The sequence below is a fragment of the Schistocerca americana genome, chromosome 7, assembly GCF_021461395.2.
Source record: "Schistocerca americana isolate TAMUIC-IGC-003095 chromosome 7, iqSchAmer2.1, whole genome shotgun sequence".
Lineage (NCBI taxonomy): Eukaryota > Metazoa > Arthropoda > Insecta > Orthoptera > Acrididae > Schistocerca > Schistocerca americana.
The window spans coordinates 229,040,184-229,055,333 of NC_060125.1; the positions used below are offsets into that span (position 1 = coordinate 229,040,184).

The 15,150-nt window shown below is 35.4% G+C and overlaps 1 protein-coding gene across 1 annotated transcript in view; it reads right to left on the minus strand.

The window, feature by feature from the left end:
* Positions 1 to 14,716, minus strand: part of LOC124621786 — a 104,375-nt gene extending 89,659 nt beyond the window's left edge. Inside the window, exons 1-2 of the mRNA XM_047147220.1 lie at positions 14,585 to 14,716; positions 3,572 to 3,767 (exon numbers count right to left, since the gene is read on the minus strand). Coding sequence (XP_047003176.1) covers positions 3,572 to 3,767; positions 14,585 to 14,661 — 273 coding nt within the window. The 5' untranslated portion in view covers positions 14,662 to 14,716. The remainder of the gene's footprint in view (positions 1 to 3,571; positions 3,768 to 14,584) is intronic.
* Between the last annotated feature and the right edge of the window lie 434 nt (positions 14,717 to 15,150).

Consider the following 15,150-nt stretch of genomic DNA (forward strand, 5'->3'; position numbering starts at 1 on the left):
TGTAACTAAAACACTCTCATATAATGTACTGTAATGTAAATAAGTAATATTAGTGATGCCGCTTCATTGACCAAGAGAAATTTCTGATCAATGGATAGTTCCAGAAACATCCAATCAACATTTTGCAACTGCCATTTAATATTTATTCAAGCTTTAATCTTGTAAGACAATGAACGGAAGGTTAAACAGTTGTTCATCTCTAATCATTCAATCTTTCAGGTGATTAACACCCAGCCTCCTCTCCCCCTCCTCCTCTACCATGTCATGTACTGATGTTTTTTTCGTGCAAATGAAACTGACTACTGAAATGTCAATAACTGAGCAACAGTACACAATTAAATGAACATCAGTTTCACTCATAACATTTTAATGTGCAATATGAACCACAGGTTGTTTCTGGAAAATCTCCACATCACTGAGAAGTGAATGCTAGTTTAAAGCACAGACTGAAAAATCTGTGGTCTGACTACAATTTGATCCCGTGACCTTACAGTTTCCTGGTACGTACTTGACCACCAAACTAGAGTTGCCGACTCTCCCGTATTATACAGGAACTTCCATATTCTTCTGAATTTTTAAGCCTACTCCCAACTCCCATGTTTATTTTATATGTTGCGATTATCTTGTTTCTTTGTCGTTCCACCTAATTCGAGTTACGCAAAATGGAATAATCCAAAATTCCACATAAAAAGAGAGCAAAGTACTTCTTTACGCATCAAGAGAAATGAGAAGAAACTTATCTATGGGTTAATCCTGTAAAAGGAAATAATTCTAAAGTGTATTGCACCCTTTGCAAGCTTCAATTCAGCATAGCACATGGTGGCAATACAGACAGTCAGCAGCACGCCAACACCAAAGGACACAAAAGCAGAGTTAGGGGAAGTAATAAATCTAAGATATCCAGCTATTTTCAGTGCCTAAGTGATAGTTCCACTGGTGGTGAAACCAACAAAGTTGTAATGGGTGAGTTGTTATTTGTGTATCATGCAGTGAAACACAACCTAAGTTACGTTAGCATGGACTGTGCAAATAAACTTGCGAAGGATATTTATGGATTCGGATGTGACAAAAAAAATATGTTGTGGTAGGATGAAAGCACAGTCTATTGCAAAAAAACGTATTAGTGCCTAGAAGTGTAAGTGATTTCCTAGATGAGCTTAATGATCCAGAGAAGTGTAGCATCTTTTTTTCTGTGACTTCAGATGCATCAAATTTCAATAATAGGGAAATGTTTCCTGTAGTAATCAGGTACGTTGAACCTTGTCTTGGCACCAGAAATAAACTATTAGATTTTGCGGAACAAGCAGATGAGAGTGCTAGTGGTACTCATGCTTTGATAGAAAACAGTCTTGAATCTCATTCATTAAATATAAATAACGTTTAGTCTTATAGTGGCGATAATGCTAGTGTCAATTATGGCAAAAATAAATCCATGATGAAATTGTTGAGTGAGAAAAATGACAAAGTATTTAAAGCAAACCACACAAATCACATAATCCATAATGCCGCTAAATATGTTTCTGATGTCTTAAATGTAGACATAGAAATGATGGTTGTTAAGATTTATGGACACTTTTCAGTGTGAGCAAAATGCAGAGAAGAATTAAGATCTTTTTTTTTTTAATTTTGTTGGGACTGACTGGCGTGAAATTTTAAGGCATGGGCCTACTAGGTGGCTGTCCCTTGATAGGCTAGTAAAGATCTGGGGGCCAATAACAAATTATTTTCAAAGCACAAATGAAACATCTAAGGCTTTAAAATTGTATTTTAGTGATGAGGATCCAAGTAAATTGTTAGTTCTTGAAGCATATCTTCAATTTTTTTTTCTTATATTGGAAATATTATTTTGGAAACCTCAAAATATCTAGAGATTTCAGATTTAAGTATATGAAGTCCTGTAGTGCCATTAAAGCTTTGTCAAAGAAAATTTTGCAAAGAAAAGATGACTCGTTTATTGGAAGCAATAGACACAAGATTTTAAATAGATTAGATCCTATCAATCAGAAAAGAATTCAAAATAATCTTGTTGAATTTTATGATACTTTTAATACTTACATTGTAAAAAAATGTAAACACTTCTGACAATCCTACAATTCAGTCCTTGCTCCCACTCTCCCTAAAGAATTCAGTTAATTTTAATGATTTTCAGGGCCTGCTTACTCATATTCAGCTAGACATAAATGAGGATAACCTGTACAATGAATTATATTCTTTGAAAATTATAACAAATACCAAAACTGCCACTGATGATAGCACAGTTTAAAAGTGTGTATCTGTGATGACTAAGGCAAAGGAATTAAATCCAAGGAGATAAATATGATTCTTGGCTTCGTTCTCAGTATACTGGCCTCTAATGCTCACACAAAGAATTTTTTCTTTGATGAACAAATGGTCTGATGATAGGAACCGTTGCAATCTAGATTTAATGAATGCTGAACTACAAATAAGTGTTAATTTTTGTTACACATGTGATCTATTTGTCCAGTTTGTAAAGAATGATCACAAACTTCAGACTGCTGCCAAAAGTGTACACAAATATAGTTTAAGTAAAAAAATTCTATAATTCTGTCGGGTCGAAGTCTCCCATATTTTGACAAAAAAAAGTTGACAACCCTACACCAAACGTGTCTATTGAAGAGTTAAAATCATAATCATTTATTGTTTTACTGTAATATCTATTGAGTAGTAAATTGTAATTGCATTTACATTAAAATATATGTAATCATAATAATGACACATTAAACATCCAGAGCAAACTTATCATTGTAAGGATCCATGGAACACACAAAAATGAATAAGTAAAAGAAGTAAAGAAGCGATAGCCAGGTAGGAATGCTGCTGTAATTATGCAAGATAACTTTGTGACCTGTGATCTGATCCTCATCTATGTAACATACAGATAACTTTTATATGATTACACAATGATCTGGAAGAATATATGTGGTTTCTAGAAGTCCACCATAATTACATCTACACTGGTGTGTGTAAACATGCAAAAAAACGTAGAATTTAGTAGCCTGTTGTAAGTAACTTGATTATTACTGATGCTGCCTGTCTTATTTCTTATTTATCGTGTAAATACATAACTAGAAAAAGTGGTTTTTTAATTTAATAATGTGATAGAAAGCTTAAAGAGCCAGATGACTATAGTATTTTGTATCGTAAAGTCCCCAGCCAACAGAAACAATGTGTTTTGTTCCACCAATCTATCTGTGTCTGTTACCACACTACACAAACCTACGTGACACATATGAAGTGTCTTTCAGACTGAATGAAAATACTAATCAAAATTAATTAATCTCACAGCATACACAATGCCAATATTCGTGAACCAAAAAACACTACTTTATGATCTTGGAAGAGTCTTAGCAGTTTCACTGCCTGTTTCAAAACCATACAGTAATCCTGAGCAAAGAATATCAATAACATTTGTCTTTCTTTATTTTGAAAGAAAACTGAAAAAGACAGAGATCTAAGTATACAGAAAATTGGGGCTACAAATATGACTGCCCAATGTTTTCTTCTTCTTCTCTTATTCTAATGCCACTGCAAAACAGAAGTTTAAAAGTACCTTTGAGCCAATCTCCCTCCAAGGCAACAGGTTGGAATGGTGCTCGCATGGCCCTACAAATACAACTGGAGGCTCAGGCAAGTTGAGTGCATGGATTAATTTGTGTACTGCCCCAGTGCAACCTGAACCTGCAAATATGACTGCATCATGTTCAGAAGCATGCACAGCATTCCGGAAAATGTCTCTTGCTTCATGCCTGCAACAAAAAGAACAAGATGAAAAATAGCAACTAACTTAAACAAAAATAAGGATGCACAAAGGTAGTCCACACAGATGAAATTACTTTACTTCAATGATATGCAACAGCAACACAGTACAGGACCATATATTGCAATTTACACTCTTTGTCCAGAAAAAAGTGTAGAAACCATGGCAAAAAATTATAGTGCTTTGCAGAGTATGGGGTGTGTTGACTGAATTTTACAAGTTAAAATGGTGTATCAGACTAGGACACTGATGCGGTTATTTGCCAATTGTGCAACCGCAGCACATCTGACTGTCAAACTGCAAGCTTCAACTTATCCATACTCTAGAATGAAATTCTCCCTATAGTGGAGTGTGAGCTGATTCCAAACTTCCTCGCAAATTAAAACTGTGATCTGCACTGGAACTCAAAACCTGCGACCTTTACCATTCACAGGCAGATGTTCTACTGACTGAGCTATCCAAGCACTACTCATAACCTGCCCTCACAACTCTATGTCCAACAGCACCTCTTCTCCCGCCTACAAAACTTCCAGCACTCCTGGGAGAAAGTTTGCACTGTTCAGTCAGCAGAGCATTTGCCCACAAATGGCAAAGCTCCCTGCTTTAAGACCCACTTAAAGACCCAGTTTTGTGCACCATTCTAATCGTACAGTAAGTTTCATGTCCGTGTTCTTCTTCCTATCTCTTTCAAAGTTGAATATTATTTCTACCATATGATTTATTCACTAAACAACATTTGATCAGATCGTTTTACACAATAGAAATACACAAGATACTACTGTAGCCCTAAGCAGAACGCAAACCTCAGAACTTCTAATGAGTTATTTAGTAGTTATGAGATTTTTGTCAGATTAGGATCAATATGTAGTTCTATATCAAGAATCACTACTGAAACATAACAATGACTGTGCCTCAGGGCAGTTAACTGCTACTGTTCACAGTATAAGTAGATAACTTAGTAATGTCAGTACCACTAGCAGATAGTTTCCATTTTATGCCCTTGTTGACAGAAAGAAGTGTCTAAGCAGAACAATTGCGAAATTGGGAATAATTTACAGCAAATTAAAGTTTAGTAGAGTGACTGGCAGATGACCTTAAAAGTAAGAAAATGCAAATTGCTGTGCATAAGCAGCTGGTAATTGTGTGAAATTGTTACACCAACAGCAGTGTATGTTCAAAGATTTTCTTGCTCTTCCCAGCATTTTCTGAAAGGCATAAAATTGCCAGATTTTCAGTGCTCCATCAACAAACTACAAATGTGTATTACATTCTTGTAAATAAAGATTCAACACATCATGAAGTCTAGAGCTAGTATTGCTGCCTGACACATTTCAGTAACTCATTTAATCATAGTCACGACATAAGACAGTCACTGATGCTGTACAAAATCTGCTCTTGTCACTAAACACAACACTAAGATGGACATCCCTCTGAAGGTATCTTGTGCTGAATGACAGTGTAGTGCAACACATCGCTTTGGTGAAGTGATGTGCTGCACAAGCATCTTTCAAACTGATGAATGTTGATCACCAGCATAAAAATTTTATTGTTGTAATTATTTAGTATAGTCTGCTGTTTAGATGTATGCTATATTTATGCACATACATTATGAAATGGATGCATGCCACATATGTGCACGCCAGGATAATGATAGACATTGTACCATGTTTTCAGTACCTTCTGGTTGGGCAGTTTATTCTGTGTCATCAGGTGCAGTTTTGGAGTCATGGTATGAGCCATGGAGGAAGAACAGCCATGACAATGCTTATGAATCATGTGAACAAAAGAAAACTGGTTATATATTCACTAAAATTGAAATCTCTTAAATAAGGCAGACCATTTTTGGAATGAGTCCATATGAATGTAATTGTGATGTTGCGAATAATGAAGCAACTTTGTACTGTTTGGTTACTGTAAACAAGAATACAATATAAGCTATATTGTTTATGAGAAGCGCCACATTTATTTCAAGAATTGGATGCTGTATTTGTACTCTTAACTTAAAGCAGTAACTGAAGCTCTTCAAGAAACGAAGTTCAATCAGAAGACAGGAGCAACTGTGTGGAAATAATATGATGAGCAAGAATGAATACAGGAACTCTTAGCTCCCAATCAGACTTTACTTCACCACCTGATATCCAGGTAAAGGAACCAGCAGAACATTGCATGTGGTGACCTTGACAGGACCCAGAACAAATATGACTGAGAAAATAAAATTGACAAAGAACAAGAACAGCAATCAGAAATTTGAAATTTTGAAGAGAATTGGTGATTTTTGAGTGTGAAGATTTGCTTGAGTTGACATCTGTTGCTGTAACAACAAAGGTCAACAGCCAAGATTATGAAATGGTGCCAAATCAATTGATAGCACTGCAAATTAAGAATTCTGAAGAAGCTTGAGTACTTAATAAACAATTATTAAATTCTGCAGCTACAATTATGACACAGAAGAAACTAATGAGTCAGAGGAAGACTTCAATTGTATTAATCCCATGACACATGTACAACACTGGTCACAGATTGCAGATGTGGCCTGTCAACCTGCAGCAGTGGTAAGAGTCTGGTGAGCTGTATAAAACCCTAGATGATTAGTTTCAAAAAGTTTTTTGTGTTGTGGGGTGAACCACAGTTCATGAGTATACTTAAACAATGTGGTTAGCCTTGCTACAAAATTAAGCTGAGCTTAATTAAACATATGTTACTGTGGACATCATATGCCTGTGGTGACTAGAAGAATGGATGCAGATGTGACAGAATAGCTCAGAATATTTTGTGTGCAATTGAACAATGATTTAAAGAAGTTAACTGCCACTACAGAGATTGCTAAATCAGAATTAAAGAATTAAATAAAAAAAAACAAATACAGCACTCAAGCAAACAAACATGGCATTTGAGCAAACAAAATCAGAATTAATAAATGAAATAACAAAGATCACACTCCAGCAAACACACTCAAGAGTCTATGAGTTATGTAAGGGAAAATAAGAAATTCAGAGTAACATATTGCAGTTACAGGAGACTATCCACTCCAAAAGAGGAGCTAAACTACGAAATACTGAAACAGAGTGATTTAGTTTCAGATGAAGAGAATGAGCAATTTAGACAAGGAGTTGAAAAGAATTAATGAAACAGGAATTTAATAGAATACATGATCAAATCTCTGGTGCTCAAGTAGTGCTAAATGTGTTGGAACAAAGCAAAAATTCAGATGTAGCTGCTATTTCAGACTCTGCACTTGCTAGTTTGGAGGAGTGTATAGTTGACATAGTCAATGATAAAGTGTGAAAAAGGGTTGAATCGTCTGTAGGTACACCTCATTCCAATGCAGAAACAGATAGGATGGAGAGTGACCTACAGAAAATTTGGGACGAATTGACTAAGACTGAGGAGGAATTAAATAAAAGAAAGCTTAGTGGAAATAAGGGATGTCAACTGAGCTAATAGAGGAACTGCAGCTGGAAAATGGAACTAATCTACCCAAACAATTCCCTAAATTCAAGCTGGATGAAGAGGTTCACCGCATGTATTTTTTAAGAATGTTTAGTAAATCTTTACCCAAGTGATGGGATGATTCAAAGAGAATTTATTTTGTATTAAGTTACTTAGAGGGTGATCTGGTGGAGTGTGAAACTGCTCATGCTGAAGAATTTATATCCTGGACTGATTTTAAGTAGAAGCTTAAAAAGAAGTATTGGTCTCCTAGTACTCAAGAAAATTTGACACTTGAGCTTCTTGACGCACAGTCTAACAACTGGGGTTTAGATTTGAGAGTAAATGACATTCCTAACCCTGGAGAAGGGTATAGTACTTGGTCTAGAGGCATCCTGGGGCAGGGCATTTGTTGAAATGTATCATGGGAGGGAATTTGTTGAAACATATAACAGGAGAGCATTCAGAAATCTGTATGGAGGAATAAAATAAATGCAGTACACAAGACACGTTAAAAACCAGGTATGAATATGTGTGTAAGAGTGTGTGTGTGTGTGTGTGTGTGTGTGTGTGTGTGTGTGTGTGTGTGTGTGTGTGTGTGTTTGAGAGAGAGAGAGAGAGAGAGAGAGAGAGAGAGAGAGAGAGAGAGAGAGAGAGAGATACATAAATAGGGACATTATCACTGTGAAAAAGTAAATGAGAGAAGTGTATCTTGATGGTTACTATATAAACTGATACCATCAGTTTTGCAGTTTCTCCAAACTACCAAAGTAGAAGAATTTACCGAGTTTATTATTCTGTTCCATACACTAATTTACAGATGACCTAATAAAGAGGCAAGTATCTAAGTTTTATATGCTAATCTTCAGGTTTGGAAAGATATGTAACTGACTATAGAATGTCCAACAACAAATGCTTGTTAATAGTTCAAATCAAGTAACCCTTCTGGTTCTTTATGAATGTTGAAAGTGTGTAATGAGGAAACTGGCCTCATAAATGTAAATTGTGTTCTCTGTAACAACTACATAGGGCAATATCACAGTATAGATCTGTAAATTTTGTAGAGTCTCATATACTCTTCCTAGAGAAACACTTTTTTATTGGGGTTGATAAATAATTCAATCAGGTTTATATGAATTTTCTATGGGGTGCTTTGAGTAATTTATTCCATCAATATTGTTTAATTTGAATGTGGAGTTTGCAAAGCCAAAGGCAATTACCGAGTCTGTTGCTACCTTCTTCACTTAGCATCATTAGCAAGGTGTTAGAACGACTTTCTGGGGCCTGTATGGGTGAAACTGGGGACCAATTAATGATTATTACCACTATAAGAAGTTTATTTTCTTAATGAATTAGAGAACATGATGCTTGGATGTACATTTCATTTATGTGCATGTATTATGAAATGTATGGACACAGCATATCTGCAAGCTGGGACAACGATGAGCATTTTATCACATGTGCGGGACCTGCGGCCTGGGCAGTTTATCCTGTATAGTCAAGAGATATGGTGTGAGCCATTGAGGAAGAGCAGCTCTGACAGTGTCTGACATCACAGGGACAAGAGAAAACTTGTTAATACTTATTCCACTGGAATCTGTTAAATTCGGCAGACTATTTTTGGATTGAGTGCTTCTAGTGTAAGTGTGATGTTCTACATCTACATGGATAGTATGCAAATCACATTTAAGTGCCAGGCTGAGGGTTCATGGAACCACCTTCACAATTCTCTATTATTCCAATCTCGTACAGCGTGCGGAAAGAATGAACACCTATATCTTTCCATACGAGCTCTGATTTCCCTTATTTTATCGTGGTGATCGCTTCTCCCTATGTATGTCGGTGTCAACAAAATATTTTCGCACCCAGAGGAGAAAGTTGGTGATTGGAATTTTGTAAGAAGATTCCATCGCACCGAAAAACGCCTTTCTTTTAATGATGTTCAGCCTAAATCCTGTATCATTTCTGTGACACTCTCTCCCATATTTGGCGATAATACAAAACATGCTGCCCTTCTTTGAACTTTTTTGATGTACTCCGTCAGTCCTATCTGGTAAGGATCTCACAACACACAGCAGTATTCTAAAAAGAGGACGGACAAGTGTAGTGTAGGCAATCTCCTTAATAGACCTGTTACATTTTCTAAGTGTCCTGCCAATAAAACTGAGTCTTTGGTTAGCTTTCCCCACAACATTTTCTATGTGTTCCTTCCAATTTAAGTTGTTCGTAATTGTAATGCCTAGGTACTTTAGTTGAATTTGCGGCTTTTAGATTAGACTGATTTATCGTGTAGCCGAAGTTTAATGGATTTTCCTTTTAGCACTCATGTGAATGACCTAACACTTTTTGTTATTTAGGGTCAACTGGCAATTTTTGCACCATTCAGACATCTTTTCTAAATTGTTTTACAATTTGTTTTGATCTTCTGATGACTTTATTAGTCGATAAATGACAGCGTTATCTACAAACAACCTAAGACGGCTGTTCAGATTGTATCCAAAATCATTTATATAGATAAGGAAAAGCAATCAGCCTATAACACTACCTTGGGGAACACCAGAAATCACTTCTGTTTTACTCGATGACTTTCCGTAAATTACTACAAACTGTGACCTCTGACAGGAGATCACAAATCCAGTCACATAACAGACGATATTCCATAAGCACGCAATTTCACTACAAGCCACTTGAGTGGTACAGTGTCAAAAGCCTTCCAGAAATCCAGAAACATGGAATCAATCTGAAATCCCTTATCAATAGCACTCAACACTTCACGTGAATAAAGAGCTAGTTGTGTTTCACAAGAACGATATTTTCTATACCCATGCTGACTGTGTGTCAATAGACAGTTTTCTTCGAGGTAATTTATAATGTTTTGCATAAGGAAGCAACTTTGTAATGTATAGTCATTGTAAACAAGAGTACTATATACTATATGTTGATTATGAGAAGCGTCATACTTATTTCAAGAATTGGATGTTGGATTTGTACTCTTAACTTCCAGCAGTAACTGTGGCACTTTGGAAAACAAATTTCTGGCGGAAGATATGAGCAATTGTGCAGAAATAATAAGATGAATAAGAGTGAATGATAGGAAGTCTTAGCTCCCAATCAGATTTCAATTTTCTATCTGATATAACAGCAAACAACCAACAGAACAATGCAAAAAGCAGGCAGCAATGTAGAGCATGGTGAGAGGAAGCCTGGTGAGCTCTGCACTGGCCCACGGCCAATTTATATGAAAAAGTTTGCAAAGACCCTATCTGACTTTCTGGGTGCAATATTTAACAAAATTTATGCTATACTGACTGTACAGTTAGCAATTTTTGCTCATCTGGTGAGGCTCTCTAGGTGTAAACCTTGATCTCTTGAAAGACATTGTTTTCTTGCATAAAGCCAGTTTGAAATAAACATTTTATTTCACTTTACTGATGATCAGCTAATTTTCCCCATTTGGATGTAAAAAAAAAAAAAAAAAAAAAAAAAAAAAAACACAAAAATTACTTTAGATGCTTAACTGTATGTTTTTGACAATACTGTTCTGTTCCTTAGGTCACACACATTGATCCTATTTTATTTTAATATGCTGATAAAAACATGTGAGTTTTTATTTCAAGACATATGCTGCGTTCTTTTAATGTGTTGCCTATGCTGGTACAGGTATTTCACAATATCTCAGTATCAGATAACTTTCCATGCATTTCTCAGAATGCATGCACTAGATCATGACTTAGCACTTTGGGTACCAAAAGTTCTGTGCTCATTTGGATACAAAACTCCCCTCTGAGAACACAAAGTTCCATGGATGACTGTTTCTCCGGTCTCATTTTATACAGGATGCATCATAATTAACAGTGACAACTGACATGGGTAGAAATATATGACAATAGAAGCAATTACATTCCAGTAAACATGGATCCACAAACAAGTTGCTTGTCATGTCTGTGTGGTGCTATGGGCTGCCATGTACTTCCGTATGAAGTATTGTATGAGTTAGCACACAAGTATTTTAAAGCATGTCCCTGTATAATGCACTCGAATGTAAATGCTCTAAGTTCTGACTTTTTAAACAAAAGTCATAAAGTGAATGAATTACAAATTATAACACTGGCTTACATCTAACAAAATTCTTAATGAAATTGAAAATTTTGAATTTGCCAACAGCTTTTTAGACAAGAGAAATTGCATGGAGGCTCCTGCATACTTACTCATTCTGGTATAAAGTATGAAATAAGAAATGATTTTAATCATTTGAATGAAGAGTGTATATTTGAAAGTTGCTGTATTGAGTTGAAGGACCTCAATGCCATAGTAGTTTCTATTGATAGAGTACCTAGAAAGCTACAATTGAAGCTTTCCTGGTGAAATATCATTCCTGGTTGAAAAACTCAGTAAAGAAAAAAGGAAAAGGATAGTAACAGCTGCCAACTTCAATATTAATATCATAGTTGAAAGCAATGATGTGTCCAAATTCACTGACTTAATAAAAAAAAACTTTGGCTTCATAAACTTCATGCAACCCAATAGAGTAAATAATGCACAGTCAGCTACATGTATTGATAATATTCTGACAAATTAATCTCTGACCACCCTGCTTTATTCATTGAACTACCAAAAATTAAGAAAGAGATTTCTTGTAACGAAAGCCATATAAAAAAGAAATTCAATGAAAAAATTCAGTTACATTTAGAAATAAGTTAAGAGAGGTTGAATGGCCTTCAACAGCTGTATTTCAAGTGATAGTAACTTTAACAATTTTTTAAGTAGCTTTCTTGAAATATTCAATGGAATTATTCCACTTAGAAACAAGTGCAACAAAAGGACTAATAAACAGGGTACAAAAATTTCTAGTGCCAGGAAGAGGAAACATCACAATTAACTGTAATATTATTAAAAAAGACATTTTACTGATTATGTTCGTCATTGTAAAGCAATATTTTAAAAAGTTGTGAATGCAGCCAAACAAATGGCAAAGAAGAAGTTCATTGTACAACATAAAAGTAAAACAAAAGCAGTGTGATCTGTCGTCAAATCAGAGTTATGTGTTAGAGTTAGCAGTAATGAAATATTTAGGATTAAAGTAGAAGATAGCTTTATTGTAAACATGAGTCAAATATCAGAGTGTTTAAATGAATTCTTCATAAATGTGGCAAAGTCAGATGTTGATGTAGCAGAGTATCAGAGTAAAGTAAATCCTTTTGGAATCCACCAAGAATCTGAGTTTCTTAAGGATTTAAAAAAAAGTAACAGTAAAGGATATGGAAAATGTTATTGTATCATCAAAAAATAAAAACGGTGCTGTGTGGGATGGGATACCCACAAAGTGATTAAAACAGTGTGTAACATAATAGCACCTAAACATAAATAAAATATTCAACCAGTCTTTTGAAAAGGGGTGTTTTCCCAATGTTTTGAAGTATACCAAAGTCAGACCTCTGTTCAAGAAATAATCGAGGGAAGACATGGGAAACCATCAGCCTATATTTATTCCTCCAGTCCTGTCAAAAGTGTTAGAGAAAGTATCTGCAAACCAGATAAAAAACTTTATTGTAAAAAATGATATTATTATACGCAACCACTTTGGATTTCAACCAGGAAAAAACACTATTTGCAGTGAATAACTTTATTGAAAAGATAGACAAATCATTGGATCAGAGGAGTAACGTTGCAGGTATTTTCTGTGATCTCGCAAAAGCATTTGACTCCATGAAACTTGATTTGCTTATCTACAAATTAGACAAATACAGGATTAAAGAAAATGCTCTAAATTGGCTAACTTAGCACACTGGATACCTTAGAAAACTGGTTCCAGTTAAATGGATTGAAGCTGAGCATTGTAAACACCCATATGGAACATTTCAAAACCAAACATTCATAATGTGTGAAACTTAAAATACAACATAACAATCAACCTGCGAAAGAAGTTGACATGGTCAAATTCCTGGGACTACATGTGGACAAGACCTTAAGCTGGAATACAAATATTGGCTTCCTATCAAATAAACTGAGCAGTTTTGCATTTGCAATGCAGATACTAGCAAATTCCACTGACTTGAGTGCATGAAAAATAGATTATGATAGTTATTTTGCATCTGGCATTAAATATGGGATAATTTTCTGAGGAAGTTCAACTAGTGTATCTGCATGAACAGCAAAAATGTAGTAAGTGATAAACGTTTTCCTTTCATCATTTTGTGGGGACTGTCAGGGAAATAAGTTTTGTAAAGGTTTGAAATTATTTGTAAAGTTTGTTGCAAGTCATTCTACGTGCTGTCATTCTCAAATACTGGATGAATACTGTATGGATATCCATGTGTCATGGACTACACTGCTTTTTCACCCCCACCTGCCACCCCTGTGATAGGTAAGTGGTTCTTCGTCAACAGCGATTCTTTCCAAACAATAAGTGATATGTGTACCAAGTTTGGATGAAATCGGTCCAGTGGTGAAGATGTGGAACATACATACAAATATATACTCATCCACTTTATAATATGTATTGATATGTATTACTTCTTAACTAGAAATTTAAATTCTATGTTTTGAATGAAAGTAATTTTTCAGAATGAAAGTTATCAAAGGGTCCATTAGCCAGCAGCATCAAAAGTAAACTAGAGTACCAATAGTAGCTCTTTGTGCTATATCAATAAAAGGTTTTATAACTTTCTTAGGTAGCTTTCAATTCAAATATTAGCAAATCTGTCAAGTGGGGAGGAGGGGGGGGGGGGGTGAAAGCTGGGAACAACTCATTGCTACAGATTTTTAGTCACTGGGCAGATGTCTGCCATTCACTTCAAATGTATGCAATATTGTTTCCTGTTCTCAGTGAACACTGTCATTAGCTGATAACTAATGCCTGCTGTTGACATTTGGCTAATGTACACAGCAGTCTAATCATTAGAAAATCTAGTTATCAACATCACAGAAATTCACCTCATCTTTAACCCTGCCATGCCAATGACATGTATCAGAACAAAAGTGTTTCAACCTACAACATATTATGCAAAGCACAGAATAATCCCTGCTCAGCAGAAACAGTTCTCAGAGTAATGTTCATATTTTATTTCAATGATACTTGTTCATTTTTTTCACTCCAATGAATACAAAATCACAAAGCTTCTTACCTTCTTACACCAAAACTTTCTCAAACTGCTGAGCATGTTATATCATCATAAGGCACGAAGTAAACACTTACTCACCACGGTTAAGTCAAAACAAAATATACAATTTCAGCGTCTAAGGTAAAAATAATATGCACTATCAACTCAACAATTTGATTTCTAGTCTAATTTCTTTCAGATCATTTCACAGTTAAATTAAAATCCTATGATTTCTATTACAAGTGAACAACTTTTAAAAAATACACTACTAGTTCACCTGTAAAGTGTGGTCTGAAGAGAGGTTATACTTGTAGTTGTATGTGTGTTTCCATAGCAGGGGAGGACTTCTCGCATGATGTAGTCCTCAATGAACTGCAAAGATCTGCCTGATGCTGCATAATCACAGTAGACAACTGCAACAAAAAAGATCAATAGTGACATATGAAAATCAGTTTCAGAAGGACACTATATACTTGCATCCTTATCTACAAAAATCATTTATTTTTTTCCCTGTTGACATCTTACACTTAGACCGTATTATATAACTAGCTGATATCAGTATGGAACATAATCATCCACTGTTTGGGCACATAAACTGGGGCAGGGAGAAGTCCTCTATCATGGCTAATAAATTAATAGAATCTTATGAATATATCCCCATATACCTGACTATACGAAGACTTCAAGAGAAGATACAGAGAAAGTGCGGGAATAACAGGAGGGCTACTGAGTAATGGAATGTATTAGCAAAGAGATGTGTGCACAAGGAATGACAATTAATTAGGGAAAATACATATACTGACCATACGGTGCATTCTTTTCTGGTGAACCTCACACCAGGCC